The 18,406-nt window shown below is 37.4% G+C and overlaps 1 protein-coding gene across 10 annotated transcripts in view; it reads left to right on the top strand.

The window, feature by feature from the left end:
- CACNA1D (calcium voltage-gated channel subunit alpha1 D) overlaps positions 1-18,406 on the top strand; it is a 170,022-nt gene that overhangs the window by 128,760 nt on the left and 22,856 nt on the right. For 5 of the 10 annotated variants that reach the window (XM_051811506.1, XM_051811510.1, XM_051811507.1 and 2 more), the window contains 9 exons: positions 7,714-7,752; positions 8,171-8,299; positions 9,030-9,095; positions 9,376-9,467; positions 10,287-10,446; positions 10,679-10,806; positions 10,917-11,013; positions 12,556-12,658; positions 13,739-13,840. In XM_051811506.1, coding sequence (XP_051667466.1) covers positions 7,714-7,752; positions 8,171-8,299; positions 9,030-9,095; positions 9,376-9,467; positions 10,287-10,446; positions 10,679-10,806; positions 10,917-11,013; positions 12,556-12,658; positions 13,739-13,840 — 916 coding nt within the window. The remainder of the gene's footprint in view (positions 1-7,713; positions 7,753-8,170; positions 8,300-9,029; positions 9,096-9,375; positions 9,468-10,286; positions 10,447-10,678; positions 10,807-10,916; positions 11,014-12,555; positions 12,659-13,738; positions 13,841-18,406) is intronic. The other 5 variants (XM_051811514.1, XM_051811511.1, XM_051811513.1 and 2 more) reach the window with 1 other exon arrangement.

Here is an 18,406-nt window from a genome sequence, read left to right as displayed (position 1 = left end):
TGAAGAGGTTGAAAGATAGCTCAGATGTGCTTTCATGATCAAAGGAGATGTCCCTGCATTTAACACTGTATGGACAGTGTTAATTTGACAGCATTACTTGTAACTGATCACTGCTGAGCTTTCAGCTGGGAAGAACACTGTCATTTTAGTAATTCTCACAGCTGTCTTGAAAATATTCTGGAGATCAAGTAGTGATCTTCAGGATAAGTACAAACACAGTCAACAACTAGCACTGTCATTTCTCAGTTTTCATGCAATACTCACTGGAGGAAAAAGGCTCATCTTTGATTTCTTTAGTTTTGCACAGCAGACTATTTGTGTACTAAGTATTGTCTGTTCCTGGTCTTTCCACTTTTCTGTGCTTTGTTTGTTCAAGTCAATAGTGTGTTACAGTTTCAATATATTTTTGGGCTTGATTTCCCATTTTCAACATGAAAGAGTTAATACTGCAGAGTGTCTAAGGAAATTTCTTAGATTTTTATTACTTTTATTATATTGATTCTACTGAATTATTCCTGCTTGATTAGTTCTGTGTAAATTTCTGTAATCCAAATTCAGTATTTTAGAATCTTTTCCTTAGTCTCTTTTGGCATTCTGGATTGTGCCATTCCACCTATACTTGTTACCTGACACTGACAGTGATCCTGGGAAATCTACAGCTCTGCTAAGATGCTGGCAAAACTTTGTTTTCAATGGGGATTTCAAACACAATTGGAATAGCACCAGTGAAAATTCCCACTGTGGAGTCTTAAACTGAGGAAGCTCAGCCTTGTTTGAGGGCTGATCTGAAGCAGTGACAGCACTGACATCAACTCAGATCTTGTTGCAGTTCTGATTGCACGAGCACAACAATCTGAATTGATCAATGTGAAAGAAGACTTGAAAGAACAGGAATACTTAATGTACTCCATAGGAACTAAACATTCTTTTAGGGTTACATATATAATTGCCTCATGCTCTGGAAACAGCTCAGTGTCATTCTGACAGTCTAACTGTGTATCCTTAGATCCATTGCTAAGGCCAGCAAGTCTTTCTGGTGTACAAGAAGTTTATATCTGACCCATTTGTTTCAAGGCAATGGGTTGGACTGTCCAGTTATCTGTCACCTTGATTTCAGTATTCAATTCTGGAAATTATATGTCATCTCTTTTATTTCATTGTTCATTTACTTTTTTTAACACTTTATATGTTTAACACTTTATATATGCTGCCCTGAGGGTGATTCTTCTGATCCAGTAACCTCCCATTCATTCACACATAATCCAGGAAATTACTGTGCTTTGAATATTTTTAGTGCCTGTGGAAGTCAGTGTTTATTGTGTTAAGCAATTTACAGGATTGCTCAGCATCCTCAAGGACTGGCTCCTGACCAATGCCAGAAATGAACCACCTCAGAGCAACATATATTTTGGCAGTAAAACATTTTCTATGATTGTTTTTCTTAATTTACTCTTTCATTTAATATCCCTTCCTTCAACCTTCTTTTATGAACCTAATTGGTTTTCATGTTCATTTTATTTTTAGAAATTATTAGAGGCAAGTATATATAAGTAAATATGTATATATGGTATAGCAACAAAAAAAATTAAAACCACTACTAAAACCTATATAATTACTTTTGGGCTCTGTGGCCTTTTGTTTTCAAAAAGTTTCACATAACATACAAGACCTTGGGTGGTCATAGAAATGGTTCCTTGTCAATTAAAGAAGCAGAGGAATGATTGTGAGACACAAAGTGTTGTCAGCCCATTTTGGGAGATGGACATATATAACTTACGACAATGAGAGATAAATAAATTTGAAATAAAATCTGAATAAATGAGTAAGTTATTAAAAGGAAATAACAGAGAAGTTTCATTCTGGTCTGACTGTATAGAAATGATGTTATTTGCCAGCTTAGACACCATTTGTATGACCAACACTGAATGATTTAGAAGCATGATCACATTTTTGCAGTAGTGGTTACAAGGGTTTTAATTCACATTTTTTATATAAGTTTCTTTAGCCATTCATGTGCTGCCAAAATGTCAAGAAAATAATGCAGAGATCACTTTCCTCTTCTTTTGTGCAAACATTTAATGCCATCACTATAGGGCTAATTTTATTCTAGAAATTAAGTAAAATTCTGGTTCTTTGCTGAAATAGGGCTTAAACAAATAGCATTTATATCTTCATCCTGAGTCCCTCAGGAAAACCTGTTTGTCTTGAACCATCATTGTAAACACATGAAGCTTGTTCAACGTTTACACTGCTGGAACAGCTGAGAGGGACTGGGAGCAGTGTCATACATCAAAAAAGTCCGGCAAAACCAGAACTGGATGTTGTGCCATTTGGCAAGAAGGAGCACCATCATTGGTATGGGATGCTCTGTTGGTTTGCTGGGCTGCTGCTGGAGTGTGTTCTGGGAGGGCTGGTGCTTATTTTTACATAGTTGCCCACTCACCCAGTAACTGGTGGGACAGCTGGCCTTGGTTACGTGGAGGAGTGGAGTAAAAACCTCGTCTCTATCTCCTGTAAGAGATTCTGGATTCCAACTTTGAACAAGAACAGTCCAATTCAGTTTAGATAGAATCATAGAAACAACCAGATTGGAAAAGACCTCTGAGATCATCAAGTCCAACCCTTGATCCAGCACTGATGTGGTTACCAAACCAAGGCACTGATGCCACATCCAGTCTCATCTTAAAAACCTCCAGGGACGGTGAATCCACCACCTCCGTGGGCAGCCCATTCCAAAATGATATCACTTTATTCATCCCTATCATATGTTAAAACTTTCCTATCATACGTTAGAACATCCCTATCATATGTTAGAACTTAGATTTTGGTTGCAGTTATTGATATTTTTGGATACCGTCAATATATTTTATAGACTTTTGCAAATGTATCTCTATAGGCTCAAGGATAGGTCAGAAAATACATTCTCATATGGCTTTGCTTTCATTATTATGACGTTTTCTTGCCATATGAAATCTCTACTGTGTTGCATTATTTAATTTGGAGATGGAAATAAATTTCTGAGCTACTTTCCTGAAGATGGTAACATTAATAATTTATTTATTGCACAATTGAATATTTTTTAGTTATCATACAACACCATATGCCAGCAACATGCTAGTTATGAACTTAGAGTTTTAAATACATCTTTTAAAAAGGAAAAGGTATTTTTTTAATCTTCTCTGGGGTTCTTCGCATTGACTCAAAATGTTTATTAAATTATGTTTATGGGCATTTGGTTCACATTAAACAGGGAATATAGAGAGAACTAATAAGACTGTGGAGAAAATTACTTGCCCACACATCTGAATTCCAGTAACTGTTCTCTGTACAAATTGTATGTGTATATGACACACATACAGTACACATTTCTGGAGATATTTTGGCAACCTGAATGTTTTCCTGTATATGCTGTTATCATCATATGTGTTTGTCATTCAGATGCTTCCTTCTATATTTGCAATGATGATGACATTGTCATTATATGTTCATTTGTTCTGGCATACTCTTGGACCCTTTGGCACAATCTGTTAAAAAGAAGCATTTGACCAACACCATATACTAATATCCACTGTTTTTCACCATGTTTATTTTTTTCTTAAGCACAGACCTACTTTGTTTGCTTCCAATGCATGATGCAATCTGTTTCACACTGTTCACAGTTTTGACATCGAAGTTCTTTTTAGTCAGGATGTTTATTTTGAACATTTGTTGCAATATCAAGGGTGTAATGAGGAGTTCCTGCTTAGGAAATGTGCTAAATTTTTCACAAGCAGCATTAGTACTTGACCAAAAATGGTAGCAGGTTGAAAACATTTTAATCAGTGAGTCAGAAATTGAGGTTGATCATGGGTTAATCTTTTTAGAGGGTTGTGATTGTTTGGGGAAGAAAGCTGTTCTGTTGCACTTTGATTAACTAAAAAAAGAAAAATCATATATTACTGCCTATTTAAAGTATTTAAGAATTGGCTTAAAATTCCATTGTTATGAAGTGCTGTGCTGACCCAGGCTCTGAGTGTGGCTGGCACATGGCTGACAGAAAAGGTAGAAAAATGAAGGCAGCGTCTGCCCTCATTCACCTCGTTGCAGGGTGTTGGTGAGCCAAGCAGGGAGAGCAGGAGATGTTCATTTATTCCAGCTGTGCCCATTACCAGACTCCTAGCACTGATCCTGGAATCACATCTGTCATCTTAGGAATCACACAGTCCCATGGGGGACAAAAAAATCCCAACGATGACCACCAGCCAGTCCTGAAGCACTGGAATGATTGGTGGAAGGTGGGAGGAAAGAGGAGGCTGGAGGTAGATTTTCTGACCACAGGAAATATTTTTATTTGCATTCTTGTCAGCAGACATCATCCACAGAGACAGTCTGGGCTCAGCCTGCCTCTTGCTCAGTCTCAAGTCCATTTTAATACTTCCTCTGCATATACATAAATGTACCACCTACAGACAAGTGCACAGGCTCAGGATATTCCCAACGTTGCACATCAGGTTGTGTGTTTGGTTACTGTATGATTTTCTTTATCTCCAGGAAGCAGATGTTCTGTTTTTGTCAATCTGTCTGTTATTATTGCTGAAGATTGTGTTATCTTTACCTGAGTAGCCCAGATCTGAGCATTGCCTCGTGCTGGATGGACACACATAACCATTAACTAATTTTGTCTCCTAAAGGAGCATTTCCTTTATAAATAAGTATGAATAATGTTTTTTTTTGAGGTATATCACTGTATTAGTTTCATTATAATTGCTATTAATAACATAATCCAAGCTGCTTTATTATCAGAGGGAAATGCCAAAGAGGGTAAAAAAATAGATACATTTAATTTAAAATGTCAAACCCAAAACACTTGGCCAGTGATGGGCAGAAGTTGAATACTTTCAGATCCATTAGAAAAAACTCCTCTGGTGTGAGGTGTTCATGTTCATATTTTGTTTCTAGCATCTATCTCCACCTTGGTATTAATGCACAATTTACTTTTTGTGATCAGAGTGTTTTTCATTACTGGCTTGCACTTTTCCAGTGTCTGTAATTGGTAATCTCTTGGATATGACATCCTAACACTTCCCAGCAGCGTCAGATCAGCCATCAGAAACATGCAATTAGGACTGCTTAGTCCAAAGAAGCTGAGAAAGAGGGATTTGTGAGAGGACTGTGTGTTAGTCGGTCCTGGGCATACACCACTGTGCACACAGAAATACATTCAGTGACCTTCAGCCAAAAAAAGTGGAGGGATCATCATTGCTGAGTACCTGCAGTAGAACTGTTCGTTTAGTTTGGGTAATAAAAAGTGAGAATGAAATAATTATTAAGATAGTAATACATAGAAAAACTTTTTTTTAACCAACTTTTCCTTTTGTGAGGGTTTTTTTCATAACCAAGTCATAATATAAACTCATTATTTTTTTGTTTTGGAAAAGTGATTAAATACTATGTAGGACCAAAGTATCCTTTTTCTGTTATAATCTCTCCCATTACATATTGCTATCCTAATACTGTTCCTAGCTTATTTGGGGCCCAATCCTGCTCCTATAAAAGCTAGTGGGAAAAACTCCTAAATGCCAAACCCAGCATTTTACTTCATTTTTAAGTTTCAGTTTGTGATGATACTGTAATTCAGTCTGATCTGTATCTGTCAAATACTTTGTTCTTTGATGATGCAAAATACTGAATGTTACTTAAGTAATTTGCTCACTATTTAAGACAGTATAAAGCTCAACATGAGTCAGTCTCCAGAGATTAATATGACATTTCAGGCTTCATCTGCAGAAAGTATAATGAAACCCTTTTTTTTTTAAATTTTAAGATTAAACGAATTTTTTTTCTGTATTAAAAAGTCAATAGTGCAGGTTTGGGATGGAGGTAGGTAGGCAACTTCGCAAGATTGTTTCCATTTTTTGTGGTATTTTGAAATTTATGATGTTTGTGATAATGATTTTCTCCTTAATTATATTTTGATAGGTTTATTTGAAATTGTTGAAATATGCAGGGAATTTCTAATGAAGCAGATGTTTTTAATTGGCAGCGTATTTTCTGTGTATTTTATATAAGTTCTTAGAAAGTTTAGATGTTTCAGCTGATTTTACGAATACTCTGCTTAATAAAGTTTAATGAGGAGATCTGGGGTATGCCTATTTTAATTCATAAATTTAGTAATAATTCTTTAAACAGTTTTAAGAGTCTTTGTTTCATAATCTCGTGATTCCTGGCAGGGCAGTGATGTATGTATAAGTAGATTGCATGTACTTGAGCAAAAGGTTATTTTTACCTCATTTTTCCCTTGTGATGCCTTTCTATTATATATGTTTTGAAAAAATATAAGGGAGAAAACAATTAGTGTTTTAATAATGATCTGATTTTTAAAAAGTGCTACCTCTTACTGTTTTTTTTTTTACCATAGTATGTTTATATAATACATTTTCAGCAGAATCAGCTCCTCTCTTTTCCCTTCCTTCTCCTCAAGTTTTATCTTGAGTAACAGCAACACTTGAGATTTTAGTAGAAGTGTGGCATTGAGTGTGACAGATGCATCCACAGTATGTTGGAAGCAGCACTGAGGTGGCATCATGTTCATCTATGTGACAGGAATTGTTGAAAGGTTTTAAAAGAAGGATATTTTAGGCAAGAGGGTAAGACCCATCACTTGAATCAAACGTCCAGAATTCCATTTGTTCTAATGCAATAAATGTTTTTAAAGACTTCTGTTTAACTTTGGAAGAAGCTGCTGCAAATCTCTCAGTGCACAAGCAAGCACAGAACGTTGGTCCTCTAAGCTTTGCCAGCTGCTGTGCAAAGTGTCAGACCATTTGGGATATTGGGACAGTTTCTCCCAAAGTCAGACAGAGAGATTAAAAAGAAAAAACTGAGATTATTCTCCACAGGACACAGAGTTTGGCTTTGTGAACAACAAGTTGGTGTGTGCCACCCTTGTAGCTCCCGAGGCTTGCACAGACCTGTTCTAAAAGGGTCAATTGAGTCCTGAAGCCCCTTCTCCATGCCTGATCCTGTTACATCAGCTCAGGTATATGAGTACTTTGTAGATGGTGAGAGAGTTCAAGTATTGCCTTCTCATTTCCACTGCTGGGGAAGCGTTAACCTTCCTGGCCTTGTGCTAGAAATGTTTGTCTGTCACTTTGGCAGAGTGAAAATGTGTCCTTATAAAGCACTGCAAAACCCAGTGTTCCATCACTGAGTAATCTCAAGTGAATTAACTTTGCTTTAAGGGAGCTCCTGATGTGATATAAAACACAATTATGGTTAGATTCCAGTGATGGAGTAATTAATCTTCAAAAAGAGCACAGCAGAAAAGGGACCTCAAAAGGCTAGTTTGACCCCAAAGCTTTGTTTTGGAGTTTTAGTTGGGCTTACTGCTATAATTTCATACAATTTATGGAAGTTGATGGCTAATTTTGTTTGGCTTACATAGGAGCAGATATTTTATTTTGTATTTATTTCCTGTCAAGTCTTTTAATCATGTTTTATACTAGCAGATTTTAGTATGAGTCAGCTAGCAATGTTTTAGTATGAGTCAACCAACATGAAATGCTAAGAGGATGGTTTTATAAGGATATTAATGTTTTGTTCAGGATGTTATTGAGTTGAAAGATGTTCATTTACATTTGGAAATGAAAAATGTTCTACATTTTATTTATGGTTAAGCTGACTTTTTTGATCTTTTATTTGATTTTAATATTTAATGTTCTTAATTTCTTAAAGCCAAAGCCAACTGAAACAGTCACAACTGATGAGTCTGGGGTAAGATCAGTAAACTGACCCCAGTGGTTTTACCTCTACTTGAGTTTATTCTTTTTACCATGTCTTTTTTCCACCAATTTTTTCTGTATTTTTCATAATTGTCTTACTGCAAAGGTGTTATGCAGTGGTTTGCATTCATTGTCAGTGTTCTATTGAAGTCTACTACAAACAAACCCAATATGATCCTATTAACAAACCAGAAAACTTGGAAATGCATGTGATGTGTGAAGCATTTCTACAGGTCCTGTGTTTTCAGCATGTAATTTTTCCTTTCATATCATGGTTATCAAGGTGAACAGGCCCTCAAGATACATTTTTCAAATCTTACCTTTTCCACCTTTGCATTTTATGTTGTTTTTCTGGAAGTGTTGCATGTTTGAGTTTGTATTTGGTTTGACTTCTCCATGATGCTCTTCAGAACTCTGAGGACAGCGCTAGGATCTCCATCACTTTTTTCCGTCTCTTCCGGGTCATGAGGTTGGTGAAGCTGCTCAGCAGAGGAGAAGGAATCAGAACTTTACTGTGGACATTTATCAAGTCATTCCAGGTTAGCAAAATTGGTTTAAATTTGCTTAATAATTATAACTGTGTATACACCAAATTTTACGAAGAAATACCCTGTAGAGTGCAAAAAAAAAAAAAAATTATCAGTGATATCAAATATATGTAAATATATTTCCATGTTAATGCCAAAGTGAACTTCACCAGTTACTTCAGGGAGGCTGAGGGTCATTCTTTGTCATTTAATAATAGCTGTTACTGTGAGATTTCTGTGGTTCTTCCTAAAAAAATATTTGGTATATTTAAAAAGGGTAGGATAAGTTTGACATACGTAGATCTCACGCTGCCACACATTTTATTAGATGATTAGAAAAGAAGAATTTAACCTATTTTTTATACGAAACCAATTTCAAGTGTAACAGATACTTGAATCATTGCTCCTGAAAACTGATGAAGGTGAAGTTAATAGAACTCTGTAACTGTATAGAATAAAGTCTCTTTGTGTTGTCAGAATCAGTAATGAAAATAAAATTAAAACCACTAAAGGTGATTCCTCCCTCTGGATTGCTGGCAGAAATAATTTAAAATACAATGAAGCTTGTGTTCATTCTATGCAGCAGAGTATTCAGAGTGACAGGTAATAATGTTTTAAGCACTTGCAGAGGAAAAAAACCACTTGGAAAAGTCTGTGTTGTAGAGAGAAATTATTTTTATAAATGGAAATAGAAACTGTCTAGTGAAGTTATTAAAAGACAATGCACCTGTCCCGTTTCTAGGCTCTGCCTTACGTTGCCCTCCTGATTGCCATGCTGTTCTTCATCTATGCTGTCATTGGGATGCAGGTAATTATACAGTTGTTTTAGGATTAAAAAACAGTACAGTCTTGTCTGAGACTTGTTTCCTAAGGTGCTCATTGAAGCATTCCTTTGATAGTGGTGCTGTATGTAAGGCAGTGCCTTCAGAGTAACGTAAAAATCACTATCTTGACAAATCTAAAGTTTAATGAAAGTGTGTCTGTGAAAGTGTTTTTCATACATTCTGAAGCAAGTTTAATCTGCAAGGCCTACAGCCTCTGTCAGCACACATCACTGGAATGAAAGTCAAAATCCTGGTTTATTGTAGGTATTTGGAAAAGTGGCCATGAGGGACAACAATCAAATAAACAGAAACAACAATTTTCAGACTTTCCCCCAAGCTGTGCTTCTTCTCTTCAGGTGAGTAAACCTTAACTCTTACTGAATGCATCTCATTTCATAGATCTATGGAAAATGTTCAAAATGTGTTTGCAGGTGACAATCAGTTCAGTTTAACAAACCCATCCTCTCTCTGTCTGTATGCTGAGTGTCCATGGGCACAGCAGGGGTTTGATGATGTGATACAGAGCTAAACTTATTGCAGCTGTTGTGAAACACCTCATTTGTGCAGTAATGGTCCAGGTAGAGCCCAAACATAGTCAGCCCTGATATCACTGTGGGAGTATTGGGAAAGGGGAAAAAGATTGTGCCCTTACTGAAATCATTACAAGTACAACTAGTGGGACAGTTGGAAGAAATGAAAAGCTGTTACAAACATAACGAAATAAACTGTTCTTTACATTTACTGAGGAGCTGACAAACAGTAGAGGGTGTAACTTGCAGAAAGGAAATACCAGATAAGCAGCAGGAAAAACTTTATGATGGCAAAGGTGGCTAAATCTTGATGGGGGGGATTGTACAATCTCCATCAGTGGAGAGTTTAAGAAGAAGGTAACCATTTGCCAGGAATGCTTCCTGGAGCAAGGAGAGAGAATGACATGGAACCCTTATGGTGCATTAGTTAACCTTATAAAATGTGTCTGCAATGTCAGATGTATGCTTGTCAGTTCTAAAACTTGCTCTGTATTTCTTTTACCTAGTTCCTGCTCTGAAATGTTCTTCTGGCTTCACATTTGCACCGGTGCAGCTCCCAGCATTTTGTCGGAGCTTTACAAATTAATACATCTTTAATGCATTTTGATCAAATAATTCTCATTTTATCTTTGTGACCTTATAAAGGTGTGCCACTGGAGAAGCCTGGCAGGAAATCATGCTGGCATGTTTGCCTGGAAAACGCTGTGATCCAGAATCCGATTATAATCCAGGGGAAGAATACACATGTGGAAGCAATTTTGCCATCATTTATTTTATCAGTTTTTACATGCTTTGTGCATTTCTGGTGAGTTTAGCTTTTGCTTATTAACAGAAATGAGCTTTAGGCATTTTGACTTTCTTCTGGATTAAGAGCTGTGAGTTGAGAGAATGATTGAAAATCCCATATCCAAAACATTTTGGCAAGGTTATATTTTTCCAAACAGAATCTTAACCTACTCTACCTACTGAATTTTAAAAAAAATAAGTGCAAAAGGATCAAGACAGATTGTTCTTAATTACTTTTTTCTCCCCTTTAGATTATAAACTTGTTTGTGGCTGTTATTATGGATAATTTTGATTATTTGACACGTGACTGGTCTATTCTGGGTCCCCATCATTTGGATGAATTCAAAAGGATATGGTCAGAATATGACCCTGAAGCAAAGTAAGTTAGATCATTTCTCTGATATGATTTATTTGGTAAAAACAATAAAAGCAGAACATAGTATATTCTGGGGGAGTGGATGTTTGGTAACTGATGTGTGTTGGTTCCAGGGGAAGGATAAAGCATCTTGATGTGGTTACATTACTGAGGCGCATCCAGCCACCACTTGGTTTTGGCAAGTTATGTCCTCACCGAGTGGCCTGCAAGGTAGGTCTTGCTTTCTCTTGCAGTTCATGCAGTTCTGGCCCATATTTATTACATGTGCACAAGTAATCCTGTCTTTTCACAAGGTTTCATTCACTCTCAAGTTTTCCTGTTTGTTTGTTGGGTTTTTTTCCAGGCTTAAGTTAAACCAGCAAAATTAAGGTCATTTCTTTCTATGCACTCATTTGAGTACTTGCCACCAATGCAAAGCTCTTCATAGAGGATCTAAGTGATAGGGATCAATGTGTGTATCTGTTATTAGTCTGTTATTGTCTGAGCTACCTCATCCCAGCATTTCTGGTGGCCTGTCTCACTACTTCAGCCCAGTGACATTTCTGATTTCTCTTCAGTCTCAGGGAGAAGAGGGTGGTAGTTTGCTTTAATTGACAATAAAGTTTTGATACAGTGCTTTTACAGTCGCATTCATGAGAATTTTTCTCCACGTTAAACATAGAAATGAGATTGTAGGATGGGCACTGAAAGATGATAAACCAAGCTGAAGTGAATAATGGTGTGTAATATGATATGTAGCAGTAAGTGAGAAGACAGAAGATTAATGGGAATTTAAAATGATACAGACTCTGTCAGGCAAAATGTGTGATTTTGAGGTGATTTTAACTGTATTTTAATATAAAAGTTGAAAAGCAGCACAAAGGAGATGAATGATTACTATATTATTTGAGAACCTCAGAACTGCTGATATTGTGGGTTTAGCAATTTCAGTGGGAATAAGATCAAGCCTTTTAATTAAAGGATTGTTACAACAGTATTGTTGTTTGGATTTCTTGTATATCTGTTTTAAAAATAGGTAAGTTGACATACAGCCCACTGGGTTGGAATAGAATGTCACAAGGTGGACTTAAAGCAAACCTGTATGTTAAGATGAACTATTCATTGAGTAATGCTTTTAAACTGGAATAGAAGAAAATCCAGGTCGGACGTTAGGAAAAGATTCTGATAGATTAAATAGTATTCTTTTGACAGACAGGGTCACAGCAGTGCTGCTCTAAAAGATGAACACTAACCCAAAGAGAAAAACCCCTTCCCAGTAGTTCAGTGTAGGTGGCACAGGAGATGCACGGAAGGACTAAAGAGCTACCTGAGAAGTGCAAGACAGGCCTGGTGCTGTGGTTCTTTAGGGAGCACGAGGAACCCCTGGGAAACCTGGAATGTGACTGAAACTGGAGTGCATGCTCTTAAATAACTGCTTTTGTCCTTAATACTTGCACAGTGTGGCTTACAGTCATAGTCAAGGACTGAGCTTGGATGTTTGAAAATTGCCTAAATAAACAGCTCATGAAAACTGGACAGTTTTAGTTTTTGTGTGAGTATGCATGTGATTAATGCCAGAAAGAAGCGATTTTGACTGCCTATTATACACAGCTAGGGTGGAGGACTCAACTTTTTTTTGGAGAACTTATATAATTTGTATGCCTCTCACTAATATTATTGTTTGAATACATGAGGTTTTCAAAAGTTAACATTACTTAAGGTGTTTTTCAAACAAAGCAGTGTCAAAATTTGTTTTCCTCTTCTCATTTTCAGAGGTTAGTAGCCATGAATATGCCACTAAACAGTGATGGAACCGTCATGTTCAATGCTACTTTGTTTGCTCTGGTTAGGACTGCTCTAAAGATAAAAACAGAAGGTAAGGTTCTTTGCTGTAAAACCTTTCTGGACTTGTCACAAGGTACAGTGAGGAAAAGTTACAATTTATTCATTTTGTTGGACATGAGTAAAGGTACCTTGGTCTCACTGGATCTGATTTGCTTTGGGATCGTGGGTTTTGTTCATTGTTGCTAGTAATCATTTGCTAGAAAATGAAAGGAAAGGGATAGTGAGGCCACAGCCCAGGATATTGTAGAAATTATTCTATGCTTTCATCTGATCAGATAAAAATGTGCAGCAGGGGCACAACAGGAGTTCTACTGTAAGGAATGAATGACTTCCCCTTCCTGCCCAACCAAAATGCTCCTTTCTCACTACCTTTTAGCTTGGTGCCTTGGATCCTACACTGGTGCAACTGCAGCTTTTGCATTCTTGAAAACATCCCCAGTCTGGTTGAGGCCAGTTCTGACTGGGTTGAATGGATTTCTGTAATTTCCATCAAAGAGGGAAAAGCTTTTAAAAATAGTGATATGTTTCAGATAATTTTCTTTCTGTTTTCATACTTTTTTTACCTTTTTTCCCATTCTGTTACTCCTCTATCTTCTTCTCAGCAGAATTTGAGTTCCACTGTCAACAGCAAACTTAGGTTAAGCCCCCTCAGGCATCACTGTGGTTTAGGTGAGCACTGCAAGAGATGAAAAACTGCTCAGTACTCAGTTGCCTGAATTTTCAAGCCTGTACAACTGAGTAATTACTATGATTAAGCAAATAAAGGCTCAGCTTTGGATCAAGAAAGAAGTGGCTTGTAAAGAGCAAGTTGGCACTTTCTGGACAGCTTAAGCGTAAGGAGTGACAGAGTGAGGCCAAGGTCTGTAAATCACAGTTGACCTCTGCAGTGCTCCAGAGACTGATTTGAAAGCACCAAGAACTTGTTGTCTTATGCCCTTTCTTCTCTTTAGTTGTTGTATTATTGTTGTTACATGACAGAGCTTAGGTTTGCCACAAAGGATCCCTGTCACAGTCTTTAATTGTATACAGCTAATTAATATCCAAAGGCTCATTCGTTGCAGCTGGTTGAACCATAATTGCCATCCTCCCTTTTTCTGTTTCATTGCCACAGGTAACCTAGAGCAAGCAAATGAAGAACTTAGAGCAGTTATAAAGAAAATATGGAAGAAAACGAGCATGAAATTACTTGACCAAGTTGTCCCTCCAGCTGGCGGTCAGTCTGACAAACTTTGCACTGTGCTGTTCTCTGTGCCTGTTGGTCTTTCTAGATTGTCAGGAACCAAAGAAATGAAATTACTACATTTTGCAATTATAATGTCATTGAAGGACAACAAACAATAACAAAATAAATATTGAGAAAATGATATCCTATTACACTAGATAATGCATATAGGACTGATAAGTGAAATTTTCTTAGATCAAAAAGAGAGAGAGGAAAATATTATGCTTATTTTCTTGCTTGTGACAAATACCTTATTAGACCTAAGTCTAGTCTTAATTTTGGATTATTCAGCAGAACAAACTAGTTTGATTTTGATGCACTGATCAAAACAACATGTTTTGTACTATGCTACATTGTAGCTTATTTGCTTGTATATGCTGAATACTTCTGGGAGAAAAAAAAAATTATTGCCAGCTTAAATTTTTTTTTTTTTTTTGCTAAATTTATAAAGCAAGAGGTTAAATCATCTCAGTTACGCTAGTTTAAACCAGAATCAATCCACAGTCAACAGATGATGGAAATGGTTCAGATTTACACCAGTATGACTGAGATATGAATATGGCCCATATAAAGAGATATCTCAATTGTAATGACACCAAACATTTGTGTCTACAGAATTACAAGGCACGTTTATTAGATGTTCCTACGTGCTGTAAAATAACATGTCAAATATGCGTTATATCTCTCTTTGTAAATATATATATCCTGATATATATATATTTAGCCTTTTTCAATATATACATTTTTATTCATATGCTGTAGTGTAGGTTTAGGTGACTGTTCTTTACTTGCTTTTTCAAGTTTTAAAGGTGCAGGATCTGTTGCACTGTCAGCCACACCCAAGATATGTTTACCTGGACATCCGGTACTCAGATCTATTGTAATCACCTGGTGTTTCTTGTAGTTTATTGTACCTTCATAGTGTTACAGCAGCTTCCAAGACTGATCAGACTCAAGAGCCCGGGCATGGTGGTGGTGGAGGCTGACCCTGGAAGGTGATGCTCAGGCCCAGGCAGGAGGAGCACGCTGCCTGCACTGCTCTTCAGCATGACCCAGCAAGCAGCAGTAGCTTTGTGGCTGCAGGAGCCACTTGCTATTGGTGTGGTGGCTGCCAGATAATGATGGGGATGAAGGCAAACCTGAGCATATTTGACTCTTCAAAGGGGAACTGATACTGCACATTTAAAACAACTTTTGTGTTCTACTCTGTTGTTCTTAGCCTTACACCTGAGTGCTTGCATGGCATAGATGAATCGCTTTGTTATTGTTGTAACTATGTGCTTGAGCTTTTTCTGCAGCCTCTGTTCCTTTCAACTATGAGTCTTTCCGAATATTCTGAAGCAATTCTGTTTTAGGGTGGTGGCATGGAATTAGTGTTGCCTCTTGCCAACTTTATTCCCCTACATTTTTTAATTGAAATAGAGATGCATGCTTCAGAATAGCGAGCTCTGCCTGCCTAAATCAATCTGACAAAGAACCTGTACAGATTACATTCCTAGAACTAATCTTACATAGTAATTCACTGTTAACTTCAGCTTCATTTCATTGCTGAATATAAGCTGTATATTTATTTTCAGCTATACTAAAATTCATTGCTAATATTCTGCAAGTGTAGCTAGAAGGCTGAAAAATGGATCTGCTCAATTGATAGGAAACAGTATGGCTTCTGCAACCCAGTAGAAATAAGAACATGTTAAGAAGTCCTGCAGCTTTATTAATTTTCGATTTCAGTTTGGTTTGTTCCTCTGTGGACCTTGTTATGATTTACCTGAAAATTGAAAATATTTTAAACCACCTAGAAAAAAAAGAGGAATACAACTATTTTACATTCATATGCCATAGGAGTGTAAAATAGCTTAGTGTACAGTAGAAATTAGTTTTGATGTTTAATATTCAGTGGAAAATTGTGTATGAATTAACACCAGTGACAGCTGATAATAGCCACCTGCTAGGAGACACGAAATTCTTTTCCATATAAATCAACAAAGCATCCAAATTCAATATGCTAGAATCACTTGCACTTAAAAGTATTGAGAGGTCTAGTTTATAACATTTTTCTCCAGTACTGCTTTTGCTGGTATTACTGGATGGTAGGTCCTTTGTGTGCTCATGACTGTGCCTCCAGAACACTTATTTGCAGAGCAGAATGAAAATAATCAGTATTGCATTTTTTTTCCCTTGGATTATGAATAGATGCACTAGAAATAGACAGTTAATTCTTGTTACTGATTAAATAACTTATTACTATAACTTAATTAGACCGTTAATAGTTAGCAACGCATTTTTAGTACAGAAAAGTGAAACTGCTTTGCAAAAGCATAGAATGTCAGTCAAATGTCTGATATATGAATGAGACTAGAGAGTAAGAGAAATACAACTCACTGAAGATTCACCTGTATTCTCTGAACTCCCCAGTCTCCACCTGAAAGCCCGTTGAACCCTGCCTAATACTTTTTGCCCTCTTCCAAAAGCTTCCCACTGAAATGATTCCTTTTGCTGTCACTAACTGTAATTAGCCATGTGTCTATTCTGTGGTCAGTTATGCTTAGCTGCCTCCCTATACCTGTCTATATCTGGCTTTATGTGTGTTACTCCAAAAACAAAGTCACCCTTGGCCAGGTGTCCGTCCCTGTGTGCCCGTGTCTGCAGTACAGCTGACTGTGCCTGGGAAATACACGTGCATCTGGTTGGTACATGCAGACTTTGACATGCCCAATTCAGCAAACTGGTAGGGCATACATCTGATATGCTTATAAAGAAGTTGGTGCATGTCCAGAGTGATCAGTAAGGGCCCTGCATTTCTGCATACTGATATTTCACAGGCATTGTCATCTCAGGTACACTCAGTAGTCGTGCTGTGTCATAGCCTGGTTTGAGACGTGCTCTGAGTGCAACCCATAGTGTGTTCTATCGAGTCTGTCACTTCTATGTGCTTGTTCCTTCTAGGAGCCATTTGCTATTTCACTTCCTCAACAGTGTTCTGTTCAAATACTTGAAATAAAATAGAATAAAGGATGGGGAAAGGCTTATCTGGGGAGTTTGACCAAGGCTACGTTGTAAGTTGATGGGTTCAGCTAAACTGAGGCAGGCAGGTTCAGAGCAGATGCTGTGTAAGAGATCTAATACAAAGCACCGTTAGTCCCTGAAGAGCTGAAAAAGGAGATTACAGGTGAACATCAAAGGAAACATTCACAAAAAGATTAGAAATTAGATTTGTGGAGTCAATTAAAAAGCTTTTTGCTGCTGAGGCTGAATCTGTAGACCGGTGAGCTTTTCTTGTGAGCTATGGAGTTCCTGCTGTTTCCTGCTAGTTCCCCCTTTCCTAGCAGGAACTGGGGGACCTCAGACCTTTGAGGAGTTGTCACTTGGGCAGAGCAGGCTCTTTAATATGCTATTTCCTGCAACAGACTGGTCTCCCAACCAATATCTTTTGAAGCAATTATAATTATTTTTGCTTTGATACATTTAAAGACAAATAAACTGCTGGGAGAAGACATTCCAGGTGTTTTCACTGAAGTTAAAGCCTGTCCTACTTTATCCCATGCATACAGCCCATTTCAGATGTTATAATGAGAGGAGTTGATTTTGAATGGTAGAGGTTTCATTTTGAGATAAATTTTATTACAGAGGCAAAAATGAGTTTGAACAGTCCATGGATTGGATTCCCCATCCTTTTTTTTTATGTGAAAGCCAGTCACTAGAAGAAGAAAGTCAATTAAATTCAAATTAGGAGCAAACAGTCATTACAGGTAAAAATAGTGTTAGAAATACTGTCATTAGTGAGATACGTTGGCACATATTGTTGATAAAACAAAGATACAACAGCATTCTGTTTTAATCAAAGGTTAATGTATAGCACCTGATTAGAGCATTTGCTTGATGGGGGCAAGAGGAAAAGCTTGTTTAACAGAACGTGCTCATGTGTAAAAACCCCACAGAACAAAAAACAAACTCAAGTCTGTTCTAAAACTCTGTTAGAGAGTTAAAATATGGAGAAAGCAAATGACATTAAAACTTTCTAGCAGAGGTGTGTTAAAACGTGCCTGGGCATGTTAGATTTTCATGTTCAGCCAAGGCATGAATGTACAGAGTAACCAAGAGCCTGAGATGGGATAAACACCTGTCTGTCCCAGCAAGGGCAGCTGGAATGATGGGAACTTACTCCCCATCAGGATGATCCCTGACAGCAGAGAGAACCTGGATGCTTAGACCACACCAGCCCTCCTTTAGGTATGGCAGCAGCCAGCTAGAAACACTATTGCAAATGGCCATTTGAGGATATTGAAAACTACTGGGAGACTGGACACCACAGCAGGAAGGGAAATAGCCAAACTTCATGTCAGATAACTCTAGAGAGGAAAAAAATGTGTGACAACAAAAGCAATGTTTTTGAATGGAAAACTATTCCTAGTTTTCTGGCAAGCGTTACTGGGAGATGAAACCTGCCCTGCTGAATGATTCACTGGACTCATAAAACAGGCACAGGCATTCTTAACATGCTGTGAGCAGGCGACTGTGGTGTCCTCACAAGGACACTGCCACCTGCCTTTCAACTTT

Source organism: Manacus candei, unplaced genomic scaffold, assembly GCF_025592945.1.
Source record: "Manacus candei isolate 608988 ecotype Guabito, Panama unplaced genomic scaffold, ASM2559294v1 h1tg000082l, whole genome shotgun sequence".
NCBI classification, from domain to species: Eukaryota; Metazoa; Chordata; class Aves; order Passeriformes; family Pipridae; genus Manacus; species Manacus candei.
Note: the sequence above shows the minus strand (reverse complement) of the source record. Positions and strands in the feature narration are given on the sequence as shown.